Consider the following 18011-nt stretch of genomic DNA (forward strand, 5'->3'; position numbering starts at 1 on the left):
TTTGCTACGTACGTCTACAAAAACCTTCATATTTCAAAGATAACGTGCTTACTGAAGTCTCACAGATGTCACAGTATGGTACGCTCAAGCAGAATTACCCGTATCTTTCGTATTGTTTAATAAACTGCATTTTAATCCGATCAGATGCCATTTTCTGTTGTTTTTCAGCCATGCGACCCCATCGGTTGCGAGGTGTACTGCACTTAGATACATTAATACCTTTTTAAGGAAACGACGACCGATCGGATTAAAATGCTCCTCATTAAATAATACGATAATTACGGGACATTCTGCTGGAGCGTACCCTATGGTGACATCTGTGAGCCTTCACTAAGCAATTTATCTTTGTAATCTGACCGTTTGTGTAGACGTATGTAGCAAATTGGTTAAACTGCTTCACGGTTGGCGCACTGTAGCGTCTTTACATTTAGCCCAATAATGCTTGAGATGCTGTTGTGGCATTATCTTTTTAGAGAGCAATAACTAAAGTTTAAAACATACATAAACCACTTTAGCCCTATGTTATACCAAGGCTATTTGAAAATAGACGATCTACAAGCTCACAACGCATTGCGGTGCGACGCGTTGTGAGCTTGTAGATCTGCTATTTTCAAACATTTTGTACTTTTACTTTTGGTACTTTAAGTACATTTGGATACCAATACTTTTGTACTTTTACTCAAGTACATTTTTTATTCTGGACTTTTACTTGTAACAGAGTGATTCTACATTGCAGAATTGATACTTTACTTTATTATAAAATGTTGGTACTTTTTCCACCACTGTGTAAACGTTTGTGTTCTCATGCCAATAAAGCTTCTTTGAATTGAAGATTGAATTGAAGATTGCTCCCCATGTGGCGGAGTCAGGTCATTGCAGGTTAGAAATTTATTTAAAACTTGAATATCTCAAAAGTACTATTTCAGCATGGCATCATTCTATAAGCCATATCTTCAAAACTGTTGGGTCAATCTCCACAACCAATATATCATTTTGTAGCTATGATCCCCAGCTTTCAAATGAAATGAAAAAATGAAAATGAAAAAAATTGCAATGACTGGCTCCTGGGGAGATTGGGACACATATTTGCTTTCTTCAAAACAATGTTTTTGAAACGGTGAAAGCCGCTTCCAAGGAATGGCTTTGTGTGTCCCGTACATGTCCATATATGGTCATTCCAGTCCAGAATGAACAGGCTTTGTCTGTCCCGTACATGTCCCGTGCATGCAGAATTGAGGATTGGTCAAGCATCACATGACAATTTGGCCCTCCAGATAAAATCATTCATTCATTCAGAATTCATAAAAATATAGAACTAAAGCACATAGAAAGTATAGATCTAGAACACAGAATGTATAGATCTAGAACACATAGAATAAACTTTCCCCGCTTCACTTCGAACCGAGGTTTGATTTCTTCTACTACTACAGATTGTGTAAGATGGAAAAAAAATGCGTTTTTGGGAATATTTTTAGAAAATATTAGATTTTGAATTATAATAATAACTAGATATAGTGTTCCTACGAAACAGTGTGGGCTAACATGGAACACCATGTATGGGCTCACACCTCTGGCTTTGTACTGTTGGCCAGTTTTGAGGAGAATAACCTTGTTGATTTGGTGGAACAAACTGACCAAGAACGCTGCTCCCTCATTGCGCCTCAGTACTTCTAACACTGCTCCTCATTGCCTAAAGGCCTTGCCTTTGTCCTGTCTGTAATATTTTGGTGGAGAATAAACTTGACCTATAAAGATTTAACAGAGGGGGCGTAAAGTATAGCATAGCAGCCCACAATTTAAAAAAAAGTAGGAAACAAAGGGACCCATTAAAAATCTGTCTGCGACCCACACATGGGCCCCATGACCACTTTCACATCTGCCCAGAGGGGCTGCCACGAACGCGAACGGTTGCTGTCGTACAAACTATTTCCCCTGCAGGCTCCTCGTGTTCTGATGGCTGCACCCTACGACTGACACAGCCCTGGGTAGGCAACCCGGCCTGGCAGAGATCTGCACACATCCCTGGATTGTCCTTCTCAACCAGTCCACTCTCTGCTCTCAGGGCCTGGCTGCTGGCCGAGTCGAAACTCATCCAGTATTTGAGTTCCACTGGAAATTCAGGACACTGGATCTTCCTTTTGCACACAAGCTCTATGATCTTCTCTGGGCTGCCGTGCACCACGTTCTGCCTGCAGAACATGATGGCTGAGACAAAACCGTCTTTCTTGGACACAAAGCGCTGCTCCAAGTAAAATGCCTTCTCATCCCAGCCGACGACTTTGGTGCGAATCTCAAAAGCCTCCAAGAATGCCAATGAGCGCCGGTAGCGAATGGTGGAAGCCCCTATCACCATTTTGGCACCCAGTTTGTGTGAAGCCATGAATATGCCGTTCCGCAAGTAATGGTGCAAGCGGGCAAAGTCACACTCCCTTAAGTACCGGGCGTTGTTCATGTGGAACATGTAATCCAAATCATGGGTGAGGACCATTCCATGCACACTTTGCTCGGCTAGAATATCACATATCCGGGGTTGACAAAATGCCTTGACAAACACAAGGGACCCTCGTACGAAGTACCATGCATCTAGACTGCAGAACAGCAGCACCACAGCAGCCAGCACCAGCAGCAACATCTCTTATGCCTAGAGGAGAGTGCCACCGAAGATGAGATGTGCGTTGAGATGCGATATATATAGACAGTCACACACAGTGCTGACGTCGTGCCTGATGTCACAGTACAGCCGTCATAGCTGACTTGCATCATAGCCAGTGTTGGGTGTAGCGACGCTACTTATAACAAAACCTGAACATCAACGCAGGCATTGTGTTTACGTCATCCATTGGGAAAACCCTTGAAAAGACATAAGGTGACATGGTCAACTGGGTGATGATGTCACCTTCGTCACCATCAACAGCCGATCTTTCCGGCCATATTGTAGTCCTTTGAGGACTACACATGACGTAGAGTGGTTTCCGATCCCGACCGGATCAAACCCCGAAATGTGAAGTGATCCCAGGCTACCAGCCCTGTAGTTCCTTGTCATCTACTCACCTGTGTTCACTTTACTTAATCTGTCCAGAGTTCCATCTCAGATTCTGCACTGCCTGTCTTCGGTGTTTCTGACCTTCAGTTTGTCTCAGGACTTTGGGCTATTGCCTGCTCCCCTTTAAAATTGTTTGCCTGTTAAGAGACTGCCTATCTGGTTTTGACCCCTGCCTGCCTCACTAAGCTGTAGTAAGCCTTGTCCCTCTGCCCTTTAAATAAACTCTTTGTGCAATATTTGAAGTTGCTCTGCCTCCAGTAGTCTGTGTGTGCTTGGGTAGGATACTTCCCTTGTTAGAGTTCCCTGTGACACACCTTAATACAATATAAATACTGGAATAAGATGTACAGTAAATACATACATGCATAAGTCTATATGCACGCACGCATAAACACATACATGGATTCTTGCATGCATACATACAGATTTCAAAGCTTCAGCATTTCCTGTACTTTTCCTGCATTTGTCCCTGGAAATACTTGTTTTCCAAGGTTCGTTTCACTGTTTAGCCTTGCTCATGCTTCTCTTTCGTTGCTGAAAATAAAAGGCACTTTTCAACACCTCTTTTCATTGGAAATAAGAATCTGAACAGCATTTACATAACAACACCTTTACAAATGCCCTCCTTGTGACTTGTGAAGCTTTGAAATGGCATATCTGTGCTGTACATACATACATACATACATACATATCATACATACTGTACGAAGAAGATGGATGGAGTAACATAACATAGGCCTACTGAAATGAAATATAAAGTAAAAACAGTGTAATAGCATACAGAGTATAGCACAACACATTGGAATAAGATATAAAACAACATAGTTGAACAAAATACAATTAACACAACACAACGCACTGAAATAAGTTGCAAAGTAACATGTATGATGCAACATAGTGAGATTAGATAGTACCAAAGTAACACAACAGAGAGGAACAAGACAGTACAGAATAACACAGTGGAATAAGATACAAATTGCAAAGTAACATACAATAAGAAGAGACCATACATACAAAGTCAGGATCACAACTATCACGTGTGGGTTTTATCTCATACATTCGGTTTACTATAGAATTGTACATTGAATTGAGCGATTCAACCATACAACTAACAGAATCTACAATCACGGTGGGGGCAACAAGCTGCCACAGCTGCTCTGAACAAGTAAACCAAGAGCTGCATACAGAGCAGGCCCATTTGCCTCTGCAAAGGAGGAAAAGGCTTCACTTCCCGGATGACACTGAACTGACGACGGGCTGAGTCCTTTGCTCACAGTCTTAAAACACAAGCCACTGCACACACGAACAGATGATTACTGAGTGAGGCATTCGTTCTAAAAACAGCAACAGGATACTGTCTCTGGCTGTTATTTAACAGAAGACGCCTTTCAACACGACCGCTTTCAGAATTCATTTCCTGAAATCGCTCAATAGAATGGAATGCTGTGGGGGCCGTCGCAGGAGAACAGAGTGCTGTGAGGTGGATGCACTGCGGAGTGAATTCTGCTCAAACCCGACACAGTCAAATCCGGAGTGTTACTTTAACACTGATCGCGTAAAAGTGGACCCATAAGGTTCCTTTACCGTTAACTTTATACTCCGTGTTTCTGAGCCGTGTTGGTGTAATGTGGCAGAGCTCATCACCAGTTTGACTGCTTCCCCTCCAGAGGTAATGACATTAAGTGATGGGACCCTATCAAGCGTGCGTCTATTTCCTGGACTCTACGGGAAAGAACGCTCTTGATTGGACACCTGCCTGGAACACAGGCTGTTGAGATGTTTGGTGGTAACGTGCACAAAACAAAAACTCATTTGTGACAACGTGAAGGAAGCTTTCGCGCTAACTTGAATCAGGAGACTATTTTTTTCCCTCTGCTTTCTTTCCAAAGTCCACACGTCAAAGCTAAAAGACGGGCCCAGAGGACATTTGCCTAGTCAACACCATGAATTCCACTTGTCATTTACCTAATCCTGATGTTCACACTCCAATGGCGAGACTTAACCCATTTAGGCCAAATACCTGTAATTTTGGGGGTCAAAGATCGGGTCAAAGATATTCAAAGACTTGCACTCGTTTTCATGACTTTTCAAAAATAGCAGATCTACAAGCTCGCAGCGCGGCACTCGGTGCCGCGCTGTGAGCTTGTATATCTGCTATTTTTCTAAAGTTAAAGCATAAAATAATGGTTAAAGTGGTTAAAATCTAACGCGACTCGGGCGCGTTCCAGGTATTTGAGAGTTAAAGGACAGTGAGACAGACAGAGCGAGTCTGAGGCGTGGGGGTGTGATGGCTGTCCACGGTGCGTCCCAGGGGGTGTGGTGGGTGGGTGGGGCTGGCCGCTAGCCAGGGCACATATGCCTGACAAGCCGCGTCGGACCCACTGACAACACCGCTGCGTCTGAGCAGCTGACTGGAGTGGACGCTACGGGAAGCAACACAGCCAGAATGTCAAACACAGTCACCCATGCAGGCCGGCCGAGCCATTTGAATAACTTCAGTGTCTGTTGTGCCTTTTGGACCAGACACTGTGCCCACATCTAGACACCAAAGGGGGCTTGAGCCCCAGCCCTTTTATCCGTCTGTAAAAAGTGGCCTCTTCAGGCCATGAATGCAGCTTTTACTATGGTGAAAGAAATGCAAATGCCCTCTTTCCATGCCATACCTGAAGGCAGCATTCAAGAGAGTTGCCTTGTCCAAACTCTCCTGAACTTGAATGCAGCATCTTATGTTGAAAGAATTGCACTCTTTGTAGAGATCCATGCCGTTACGCAACATCTCCACTTGATTATGCTTAGTTCAGTGTGGTATCAAGCACAGAAAATAGTCGACCTCCAAGCTCACAACGTGTCACCAAAAGGCCATTTTAGAAATGTCAGCCCCTGCCTCTCTAACATTCTCTGCACGTCCTTGTTTTGGACAATAAGTTCTGGTACAGATTAGCGTTTTTGAAGGTCCGACAGACAGAAATAGACAATAACTCTGCACAGGGGTAATGAATGCTGCAAGGCTAGACTTCTAAAGGCTTTTGTATGGAACTGCGGAGGCATGTTAGCAGCTTTCACTAAGATATTGAAATGAAGGATCTTACATGAAGACAGTTATTATAATGTAGGGTCATAATATGCAAATGTTATAGTGAGCTATTGTGCAAATAATCCATTTGAACTGAATGCTGAGTGGGTGCCTAAAGATTTGCTTTTGGTCAATGGCAGGGGTTATACCTGCTGGAGAGTGGGTGTCCTATATATAATCAATATCTATCTTGATCTGATATGGTGAGAGATAACATAATCATCTCCTCTAGGGCCTAGAGGTTGTGCTGAATCTGTGAGTAGACAATGACTGGCATAAATCATAAATATAAAATGAGTGGAAATCACTGGCGTTTGCCTTAAAGATTCTGTGATATCTTGTATCTTCATCTCTTCATCCTCGTTAGACAGTCTAGGTCTAGGGAGCACTGAGGGTTCACAGTAAATGTCATAGCAATGCAGACAGTAGTTTTCAAGATATCTTGTTTGTGGGACCAAACGTTGGATGGACCAATCAATGCTGTACTCCCCAAATATGTGTAGGGGAAAAAAAATGCTTTTAGCATTCTTTTGCACTGATTTAACTTTCTTTTCATATCAGAGAAAGTTTGAAAGTTTAAAACTGCAGAGTGCAAATTGCTCTCACTCACTTCCACCGGGTATTCCTGTGCTTCAATCTCTGGCACATCTTTCCGAGATGGGCTTGCGCTGGAAGATTCATTTGGGCCTGGAATTGCACACACCGCCACAATATTGAATCTAACCAAGCCAGACTGCAGCAAAAGGACATTTGGACTCGGTGAAATTGGATATTCTAGAAGCTCGATAAGTTCAGGGCGCGGCAAAGATGGAGGCAAAGGCGATTATTCATGTCCTACAGTGAATTTGGATGCAAGTCTGAGCAGCTTTTAAATAAAACAATGCATTTAAGTTGCATCATTACGGCTTACCTGCTGTTTGCCTACTGCAACTTCCTCCAGAGTGGGTGAGGATCAGCTTTGTGAAAGAAGCATGGCTAAATGGAAAAACTGTGTTCATTAGAACGGGTTAACACTGTTAATTACACACCTTTGTGGGGATGAATGTCCCAGTGATATGGAGGCTTGCGTGAATAAAAGGCTTGCATAAGCGAACGCGCAGGTTTGGATCTTTAATGCGTCATTACTGGCCTTTGAAGACGGCTCTTTGAAACATAACATTTTGAGCATGATCATTTCCAAGTGGAGCGGGGAGAAATTTCAATTCTATTAGCCGTGAAATCACCAGGCCCTTGGACAGTAGTGTTTTAAGAGGAATGAGTACCGGTATGTACAATGTGTAATTTTCATTACATATCACAGCTAGCCCTTTTGCCTTTGTTTAAATTGCATTTGTTCAATGGACTTGTGAATAATTCAAGCTTTGAAATCTGCTTCATATCTCTGACAGGCAGGCCCATTATAATTACAGACCGTATACTTCACAACGATTACAAATCCAAGCAAGGGGATCATTATTATATTATATAATAAAGAAAAACTTTCCCTCAAGTATCAGTGACGATTCTCAAGAGGGGTGAACTATTTAAGTATTTCAAAAGATTGTCATTCATGAGCACCGTCTCCTCATTCCCAATCACTCGCCTTGTTTCTCCTCATCCAAACACGCCAGAAGACGGAAATTACTATCACATTCCTAATGAGAAGCTAGTTGATTAGCATTAGCCAAAAGTGCGAAATCCGTCCAGTTCCTTTTGATGAGATAATTATTCGAGATGCCGTTGATTGTCATCATTTTGGGGGCAGATTTGATCACTTGTTTCACGTGCCAGGTGGCATTACAATCACCGCAGCGCTGCCGCATGAAGAGAGATGATTGGAATTTGGAAGTTGTTCGCCATTGCACTCCTTGCACGAGCACTTTGAAGAAGAGCAGGATTTCGTCGTTGTCGGGTGGAAACCTTGTATATGTCCAAAACCGTTTGTTTTGTATTTATCACTTTTAAAATGATTTTAAACTAGTGAAAACAGCCGATCAACAGTGCTTGTAGATCGGCTGTTTTCACTACTTTACTTTGCGAATGTACAAATTTGAAACTTGGAGATGGGAGGTTTCTGCCCGACAGTGACGATTTAATAGAATGGCTGGGATCGAGCCACGCAACAAGGAAACACAGACACCAAAGACTTAACACTGAATCAGAAAGATCTATGCCAGTGTGCACTAATGGAAATTAGAAGTGTATCTCCAGTCCACTTACCAGGGGTGGGTGCTGTGGCCGTTATTTGTTTGCTCTATGAGGGGATCTGGGGCAAGCCGGGGAAGCGGCGTGATGGACATTGAGAGGTGCTTGGCTGTGGCCTACTGTAGTGGCTGATCTGTCGGGGATCAATAGCAGCTAATTACAGCCCGCATTGATCTAGGAGACTCACTAATTTAGAGCCCAGCCCAGGCCAGCCGAGCAACTCCAATCTCAGCCTCCTGGCTCGCCAAACATCTCTCTCATGCAGCACTCAGCAGCTCATTATCTATGAAGAGCAACGAGTGGGGCATCTGTCTGTCTCCCGTATGTCTGTGTCCCAAAATGGAAGACTGGACATGCACACGACATCACAGAGGCAGGGGCGTCAGGGGAGCGTGATTATGGATACCACTGGAGAAGATGGTGGAAAACGGGATATAGAGTGCTCGTTTAGCTACACCAGCGTTGGCAGGTTAGCATTTCACCAAGTTAGCATTCACCAGCGTTAGTTTTACTGAGGTTAGGGTTAGGGTTATGCCAATCACAAGCTTCAAAAATTAGTCTGGGGCGTGGTTATCCATCTTCTCCAGTGGTATCCATCACGCGTCAGGGGAAGGCAACCGTCCTAGGGGTCACATTTAACCTCAAATCAGTTATTTTATGCATATTGTCCCCAACTCTGAATTGTTTTAGCAGATGAATCTGATTCCATTGCAATCGATGCCCGTCCATCTACATGTGTATAATTTACATAAGCGTTTTATTGTATGCAACCGTAAAACTTTCAACATGGCATCCCACTTTTGGGAATGTCATTCTTCGAGGCCAACATTTTTTTTACATTCTTTTCTTTACGCCTCCAAACAAATAGATCAACTGTTTTAGCTGTTTCAGAAACATTGCTTATCCACCCCCTATTTCTTTCTTTCTTTCCTTCTACCTGGCTCTGTACAGGGGGTCTGGGATATACCGGTATATATCGTCTTTCCCCCTTCTTTATCTCTCCTCTCAGCCACCTCTTAACGCTCAGGAAGCCTTTCAGGACGGTGTGTGTAGCGGTGTAAGCACACACGTACATGCGTGCATCGTCACTTTCTCCCAGATCAATGGCGCCGGTCTTTTCATCTCGGAGACTTTGATCTGACACTTGAAATGTTGCACCTTCTGTTCTTGGGGCTCCGTGTCCCGACCGCGCCGGAAGCCGCGCCGACTCACTTCTCATCTGTCGAGTACAGAAAACTGTCCAGAGTTCAGGGGCTGCGACTCCCCTCCCTTAATGGGCGAAACAAGCACGCGGCCTCGCATGCAGGCAAACAGGACAGAGTCGTGGTGAGAATGCCAGGGGCTTTGCTCAGTGAGTGAACGTGGCATTGAAGCTGTCGTTGTCGGGTGGAAACCTTGTATGTCCTAAACCTTTTGTTTTGTATTTATCATTTTAAAAATGATTTAAACTAGTGAAGATAGCTAAAAATAGTAAAAACAAGACATTGCATGCTTTTAGATCTGCTATTTTCCTTGTATGATGAAGGACCCCTTTGTTGAGAAAGAGATGAAGCAGGGACCCCCACAACCTTTTCATAGATGCCATAATAGGCCTACTGTAGTTTCATTGTTTGAAAGCACAAAACAACGCCTCGCAGTGCGAGACGTTGTGAGCTGGTAGATCTGCTATTTTTGGCTAAAGTTCTCAGAAAATGGATGCTAGGGTTCAAGTGGATATTATAAAAAAGGAGAAAAAGGTTTCTACACAAAAAATTGGAGGACCCCCTGTAGTAACTCTGAGGACCCCCTAGGGGTCCCGGACCCCCAGTTGAAGACCGTTGGTCTAGACGTTAGATACACTTACTGTTTATGTATCAAATTGGCTGGCTACTTTGAGGCTATTACTGTAGGTTTCGGCTAAGCTTGGTTTTTACTACTCAACCACGGAGCGTTCAGCATTATTGAACACCCCAGGATTGACTTCACAAATTATTATGGCGTGGCACCACTCTTCCAAATTGAGCGTTTTTCCGCACTTTCTACCCAAACCCCTCTCTCTCTTTTTTTTCATCAGTCTCAATCCATTTCCATCTCTCACTCCGACTGCTGTGTTCTGCCCTCCCTCACCTGAAAGCCCACTTGCTCTGTACCTGTAGCTGGATTGAACGGAGAGAGAGAGAGAGAGAGAGAGAGAGAGAGAGAGAGAGAGATGGGAGTGTAAGTGCTTTTCTACAGCGATGTGGTCATCTTATATCAGTGGTGCACGCGCACACACGCACGCACGCGCGCGTGCACACACACACACACACACACACACACACACACGCCCACACACGCCCACACACACACACACACACACACACACACACACACACACACACACACACACACACACACACACACACACACACACACACACACACACACACGCGCCCAAATGCACAACCATTATAGAGAGAGGCCTGTCATTATTGTGGAAAGGGCTTGAATAACAGTGCTGTCAGTCACCCTGCTGTGCCGTCTGCAGGCGGAGATCTGAGTCCACGGTGGCCACCTGTGAAGAAGAGGAGCTGGGCGTCATTTCTTATTTCTTGTTCTTGTTTTCCCCCCATTGCTATTGCACATGCATTTGACCCCAAATGGCCTGTCCACAACAATAATGATATAGCTATAACAACAGCTAAACGGTTGATGGTGGAGCACAACGACAGTGTCTGTTTTGATAAAGTATCATGCCATTTTGACGCTAATAGTATCATACCATGTGGAGATGACGGTATACTGTATGTTGTCAACTGTCAACACCTCAATTTAACATTGAGGTGCCCACGATATTTAGGTGCCCAGTTTTCCTGCACCCTTATTGTGAAGGCAGAAGTTTCTGAGCGTCGCACACATCCTGCATGTTTTCCTGCGTTGGTTAAAATAGCTGATCTGCGACGCATTGTGAGCTTGCAGATCGTCTATTTTCAGCATGCAACACACGTCATACGACGAAGTATAGTCAGGCTTTACTTGGGAGATGTAACGAGGAGGTGATTGACACACAGTTGCAGACAGCACCGCTCACATAGCAACGCTCACAAGGTCTGCGAGTCTGCAGTTGGGTACTTAAAGAAAGACGAGAGGACAAACGACCGCGGACCGCCGCACGAACGGGCAGACGAGCGCGGTTCACGAACGTCAGAGTGAACGTGTTCGACAATAACGTTCATCAAGTGGAAACAAAGAACGTTCCGTTCACGTTCGCCCAAAATATGAAAGTGTTCATGAACGATCGTTCATTGAACGCGTTCGGGTACAACACTGACTGTCAACTGCCACTTGACATAGAGAACAAGACTAAGTCTAACTAGAACTGCACTCTGTCGAGGTGCCAACTTGCGTCTCGTGCACAAGTAGGCCATACATGGCCTACTTGTGCGCCAGCAGAGAGCGCCATGAGGTGTGCTCAGTTAATGATGACTTTACCAGGAATGCTCTTATATACCAAACTCTGCTGACATCACCAGTGGCATCACAAGGAATGCTGGTCCCTCATTGGCTGTCAATGATGATGTTGCCAGAAATGCTGGTCCCTGACGTTAGTGTGGAACTCCGTATCAGGGGATCAGTGGGACGGTATCTAAATAATGTGAAAAACATTGACAAATATGTGATTCCTTTGCCTACTGGACCAGTAGTTTGTGAGATTAGATGTGGAGAAACAGACAGACAGACAGACAGACAGACAGACAGACAGACAGACAGACAGACAGACAGACAGACAGACGCAATCACACAGACACACAAACACTCTTCTAGATGACTCTTGACTCATCCTCTACTGTACTGTAGGTGCCATGCCATCAAGTGTCATATTGGGCTCAGGGATTAAAACTAAAACAAATCTCCCGTCTGAAATGTGTGATTTAAATGAAAGGAGTACTCCACACTAGCACCATTTCCTAAACAATTAGCACACTATGCAGAATTATGTTTAGGTATTATCATTCCTGTTGTTGTTGTTCTTTTCATACAACCAACCAGTTGAAGAAATTGCAGATTGAGGTTTCAACCTTTGCTTTTATGGTTGATCTAATATGGGTATTATGGAAGACGATTCTGAACATACCAAGCCATAGAACATAATATTGTTGCTTTGATCCATTCTAATACTCTTTCATCTTATCACCATCTCCATCAGTGGTGCTAATGCACACCCCTTGAACTGAAGTGTTGCCAAATAATGCGTAGGCTACACACATGAAAAGATTGGGAGACAGAGAAGCAGCCATGGAAAGTTACAGAGTGATCTTTGCTATCAGGGGCGTCACAAGGGGTAGGAAAGTGGGACTGAGTTACTAGGGCCCAAGTTGGAGGGGCCCTAGTAACTTTAGCTATTGAAAAATAGCAGATATACAAGCTCACAGCGCGGCACCAAGTGCCGCGCTGCGAGCTTGTAGATCTGCTATTTTTGAAAAGTCGTGAAAATGTGTGCAAATCTTTGAATATTATGTATTTTTTAAGCGAACATTTGTAACTCAAATTTTGCTTCTGGGGGGTCCCTGGAACTAAATATTTTGAGATGGGGGTCCGTGGCCAAATACATATAATTTTGGGGTCCTTCACATGAAAAGGTTTGAGCACCACTGACATGGAAACATAGGTTTCTTGCACACATTTTCACGATTTTTTCAAAAATAGCAGATCTACAAGCTCGCAGCGCGGCACTCGGTGCCGCGCTGTGAGCTTGTATATCTGCTATTTTTCAATAGTTAACATTCATGGGGGGCCCACAGTGAATCCTTGTACCCAGGGCCCAGAATTTGGTGTGACGCCCATGTTTGTTATGATGAGTCTCTTTCCTGTTTCCATGGTAATTGTCCTCCAAGACGCAAGCTCTGACGGCTGTGTTCCATCCAGCCAGGAGGAGATAATTGTAATGCACCTTCAGTCCCTTCTTATGTTTTTGTTTTCCTGTCCAGGCCTTGAGTGCTCTTCACTGTCCATATACCGGTACCAAAAGGAACATCTTTTCATCCTGAACTCGCCCACAATTTTATTCTTCACTGGTGGACAGAATATCATGTGTTTATTTGTTTATTTGAAAAGGATCCCAATTAGCTGATGCCGTAGCAGTCAGCTATAGTCTTCCCGGGGTCCATACAAAGACATATTAGAAAATACATAAAAAAATGAAAATAAAATAAAAAACCCTAACCCTAACACTATAAAACTACAACAACATTAAATTGCATTAATTCACATAGTACATTAATATGAAATAGATTAAAACAAATACTGGTAGGAAATAACTTGTACAAATTAATTTAGCCTAAAGCTATTCCTTAACTGCTTTCCAGTAAATACTTCAGCACTTTTTTCTTAAAGGCTGATTTATTTTGTATTAGAGCCAGACGAATGTTAAGTGGTAAATTGTTCCGAATAGACTAAGGCTCTATAAATGACATTTCTTTTTTCGTTGAATTATTGTTTGAACTGGGTACAATAACATGACCATTAACAGCACATCTAGTATTGTAAAAATGTCTATTATTACAATAATCTACCTGGTCAAACAGAAACAAGGGAGTCTTTGAATTAATAATACGACAGAGAAATGTTAGCCAGAAGAAATCCTTTGCTCAATAGTGAGCCATGACTGTCTGGTGACTGTTTGTGCCCCCTTCAGTGTTCGGCAGTTAACGCTTTACTAAGTAATATTACTGAAATATAATTAATTTCTCCACTAACGAGTAGTGTAACTTCTTACAATTTCCCAAACAGTAATAACATTACAGTTATTAATCCAAGTAAAACTGCATTACTGTGTTTTGACCTAGACCTGCCCTGCCCCCTTCTCCTTAAAGGTGCTGTAAGCGAAGTTTCAAATAGCTCTAAATTAGTGAGGGGTGTCCTCATCTCTCCAGCTCTTTAGTAAACAGAGAATACAGTCATTTACAATACAATACAGCTGAGTTCAGGATGCCAATTTCATCCAGTCAGGAGAGAGAACTCATAGAGGACATGTGATAAGCAAGTGAAATTAGAAGTCATGAGTCATGACACAAATAAATGAGATAGATTTTTAACTGGAACACAAGGTCTGTTGGCTTTGCTCTCCTGACTGACGGGAAGACCTATATGTTATTGAACAAACACTATAGCAGTGATTCTCAGACTTTCTTCATTTCAAGACCAGTCCAGTTGGATAACATTTTCATCCCCGGAACGCCAATCTACAGTTAAATCCTCTGGTGTTATTTCAACTCTGACAGAACAACTGAGTTTACAGACCCGTAACTCCTCTAGGGCCGTGGGGTTCTTCCAGACAAAAGGATCGTTGTTAGGGGTTTGTGTCTTGCTCATGGACTCTTCAACGTATTACTGGGAGGTGAACCGGTGACCTTTGGATGATCAAATGCCCTCTCTACCCACTACACAGACGCCCTTTTAACCAGCCACCCAATCAGTCACCTCTATAAGCACCCAACGCGTTGCAACACGTTTAGCTCATACTGTACCTCTTGAGCTTGTGAGTTTTTGATCGGTGAGTAAATTGGCGAGCTTGAAGATCAGCTATTTTCACTGAATGTTCGCCCTTAGGGTTTATGTGATTAACACAATCGATGGAGTCTTAGGGTCAAAGGTTAATGGTCACCGTTAAAATGCCTGGAGACGTCTAACCTGGTTACCATGGTTACCAGGTAAACAGAACCTGCGGTAGCCGCTGGTGAGCGAAAACACTACATATCCCATCATGCAACTCAGCCACCAGCATCATGGAGCGTCTATTCTCCATAGGCTCCGATTCATTGCTGATGCAAAGAAACAGCTTTATCTCGGAATCTACTTCCACAAACGCCGAGAAGGCCGAGAACCGCTTTTTTTCACGGTGACACCGGGTCGTGACGGTAGTCTGCGGTTCGGTTTTTAGTTTTGCGACTGAATGTAAACAAACTGACGTCCATTTTAAAATCGTCAGATTATACAACATGTACAAGCACGTGGCTTCCGGGGCTCTTCAAAATAAAGCGTAAGTGGACGGCGGTGCTCTATAGCCAAATAATTACCAAAATAATGGCATCCTACTGCTAGCGATGTCGGCATGTGCCACCATCTTGCCAATAGTCCTGGTTTCTCCAGCCCCATGACCTCCCGCCCACCACACCGTCATTGGGAATACGTCACCTCAGGCATTCTTGTACTGCAGGTCATCCGTACAAAGTGCAGGGAGATAAAACTGTTTGATGATCACTTCACTTTTTTGTTTTCTGATTTGCACCGTTCCCCTACAATGGCATTTCCAAACACAATATTATATTCACAAAGGGTTATCTGTCCCCAAATCCACTCACAAAGCCCTTTCTGCATTATCAAGATGAACTGCTGATGTGCCTCAATGCAAATCACAAATGTGCCAAGTCAGGCTCCCAGTCTGCCTTCCTCAAAAGGAATGACCTCAGTCAGACGAGATGAGCTTATCTCTGAAGAATTGACAACAAGCGCTGCGCTGACAGGAAAGTGCAACTTTCCAGACAACTGGAGGTTTTGTTAAGATACGTCAAAAAACATGAAGGGACAACAGCGAACACAATGTCTGCAATATGATTATATCGGTTTCTGCAGTGAATCAGAGGAAACAATAACCATCCGATGTCACCTTTGATTGTATTATTGTTTTGTCTTTCCTGTCCTTCAAGTGCTTTACATATGTGTGTGCGGCTGCACGCGCACGCACGCACGCACACACACACACACACACACACACACACACACACACACACACACACACACACACACACACACACACACACACACACACACACACACACACACACACACACACACACACACACACACACACACACACACACACACACACACACACACAGTATCACGTCTGACCAAGTAACTACAACGTCGGTGACTTCGTGATTATCTGCTGAACTCATCAGTACTCTTTGTGCGCGGGGCCCCTATGCTTCTCCTCTCCTCCTCTATCTATTCATTCATCCTATCTTCCCTTGGCTCCCCTCTTCTTATCCCTTTGTCTTCTCTGGCTTTGTTTCCAGAGTTCTCACCTATACCGTATCTTCCTCAGAGTCTCTCTCTGCTTCATTTCCACTGCCTCTCTCTCTCTCTCTCTCTCTCTCTCTCTCTCTCTCTCTCTCTCTCTCTCTCTCTCTGAACACACATTATTGGACAAGTGTGAAAAGTGTGAAACATTTCCATGGATACGAAGAGTCTTCTTCAGTCTAACTTAATGGAACCACCTACTCATCCCTCGCTTAGATTGAATGCTGCGTCTTTAATGTCACGTTAATTTCTGTAACCTTGCCACTCGTTTCTCTGCGTGGTTTGATAATTGCATCACATTCAGTGATGAATCCATCCAGTCTGTCGAAATGGACGCGTATCGTTGTCGGGTGGAAAACTTGTATGTCCAAAACCGTTTGTTTTTTATTTATCATTTTAAAAAGATTTAAAATTGTGAAAATAGCTGATCTACAAGCACACACTCGCGAGGTGTTTTGTGCGTGTAGATCTGCTATTTTCACTAGTCTTCTGCGACAGTCTTATGTGATGAATCAGGGCTTTACTTTATGAGAAAAAAATACACATTTGAAACTTGAAGATACAAGGTTTCTGCCTGACAGTGACGATACACAGGTTAGGGGTTCAATCAGCATCAGTGTGGGTACAGTACTGTCACTGTCAGGTGGAAAACTGACAGAAAAACATAATAATAACCCCTTTCACCCCTTTCAAATGAGCTTGTAGATAGGTTATATTTTCTACTGGCTACCTTTGTGTGCACTGTTGTACGGCAATAAATGGTGCATTTATATAGCGCCTTTATCCAAGGCGCTTTACATAGATTGTGCATTACATTCACCCATTCACACACACATTCATACACCGATGGCGGAGGAAAACATGCAAGGCACCAACCTGCACACCGGAGTCTTGCTCAAGGACTCTTTGACACTAACTCTGGGGGAGCCCGGGATCGAACTGGGAAACCTTCAGGAACTCTCTGTGTTCTAACGATGGTTTCTCTACCCCTGAGCCACTGCCACCCCCGCAAACATAGAATAGAGCATTAACATAACTAAACATAAAAAGTTGAATAAGGATATACAAGGTTTCTGCCCGACAGTGTGAGAGAAAGGCGAGTGAAAGCAACAGAGATGATGGCGAGGTATTCAGAGGGATGTTTTGCCATTTTCACTTACTGCAATGTAGAAGAGTGCAAAACCCAATCATTTCACTCTCTTTCACTTGTATGATGGCAAATACTGTACTGTACTGTGACAAAAAATAATCTTGAAACTTGAATCTCTTGAGAGAGAAACAAAGAGACAAAGTGAATGCACAATAGAGAGAAAAAGACAAAGAGAGATGGCGTGTGGGGTATACTTTTTATTAATGAATTAATTTCAGAAGGCGTTCTCAAATGTCTTCATCAGCAGAGCCGGGGACTTTCAGATAGATACTGAGATTGATAAATAATAATAATTATTGATCCTGACAGATAATCATCTGCTAACTCACAGCATGCTTGGTTACGGGAGTATCTGCGAGGACTGCATGCAAATGCAGCAATGCAAAGTAAATGAAAGATAATAATGCAAATTAAAAGGAATAGAAGAACAATCCAATCCACCAGCCAGTATCTACAGTATTATACACAATATCAGGAGCAATGTAAGTAAAAAAATAAATCAGAAGCAGTGCAGACTGGGA

The 18011-nt window shown here is 43.4% G+C and overlaps 1 protein-coding gene across 1 annotated transcript; it reads right to left on the reverse strand.

Moving 5' to 3' along the window:
- Positions 1 to 1870: 1870 nt before the first annotated feature.
- On the reverse strand, positions 1871 to 2632 carry LOC308302492 (protein THEM6-like; the record flags this gene model as incomplete). The annotated part of the gene is made up of 1 exon (XM_080746747.1): positions 1871 to 2632. One exon carries the CDS (start codon positions 2630 to 2632, stop codon positions 1871 to 1873), a length of 762 nt encoding a protein of 253 aa, XP_080602873.1.
- Positions 2633 to 18011: the final 15379 nt, after the last annotated feature.

The sequence above is a fragment of the Nannobrachium achirus genome, assembly GCF_963921795.1.
Source record: "Nannobrachium achirus genome assembly, chromosome: 17".
NCBI classification, from domain to species: domain Eukaryota; kingdom Metazoa; phylum Chordata; class Actinopteri; order Myctophiformes; family Myctophidae; genus Nannobrachium; species Nannobrachium achirus.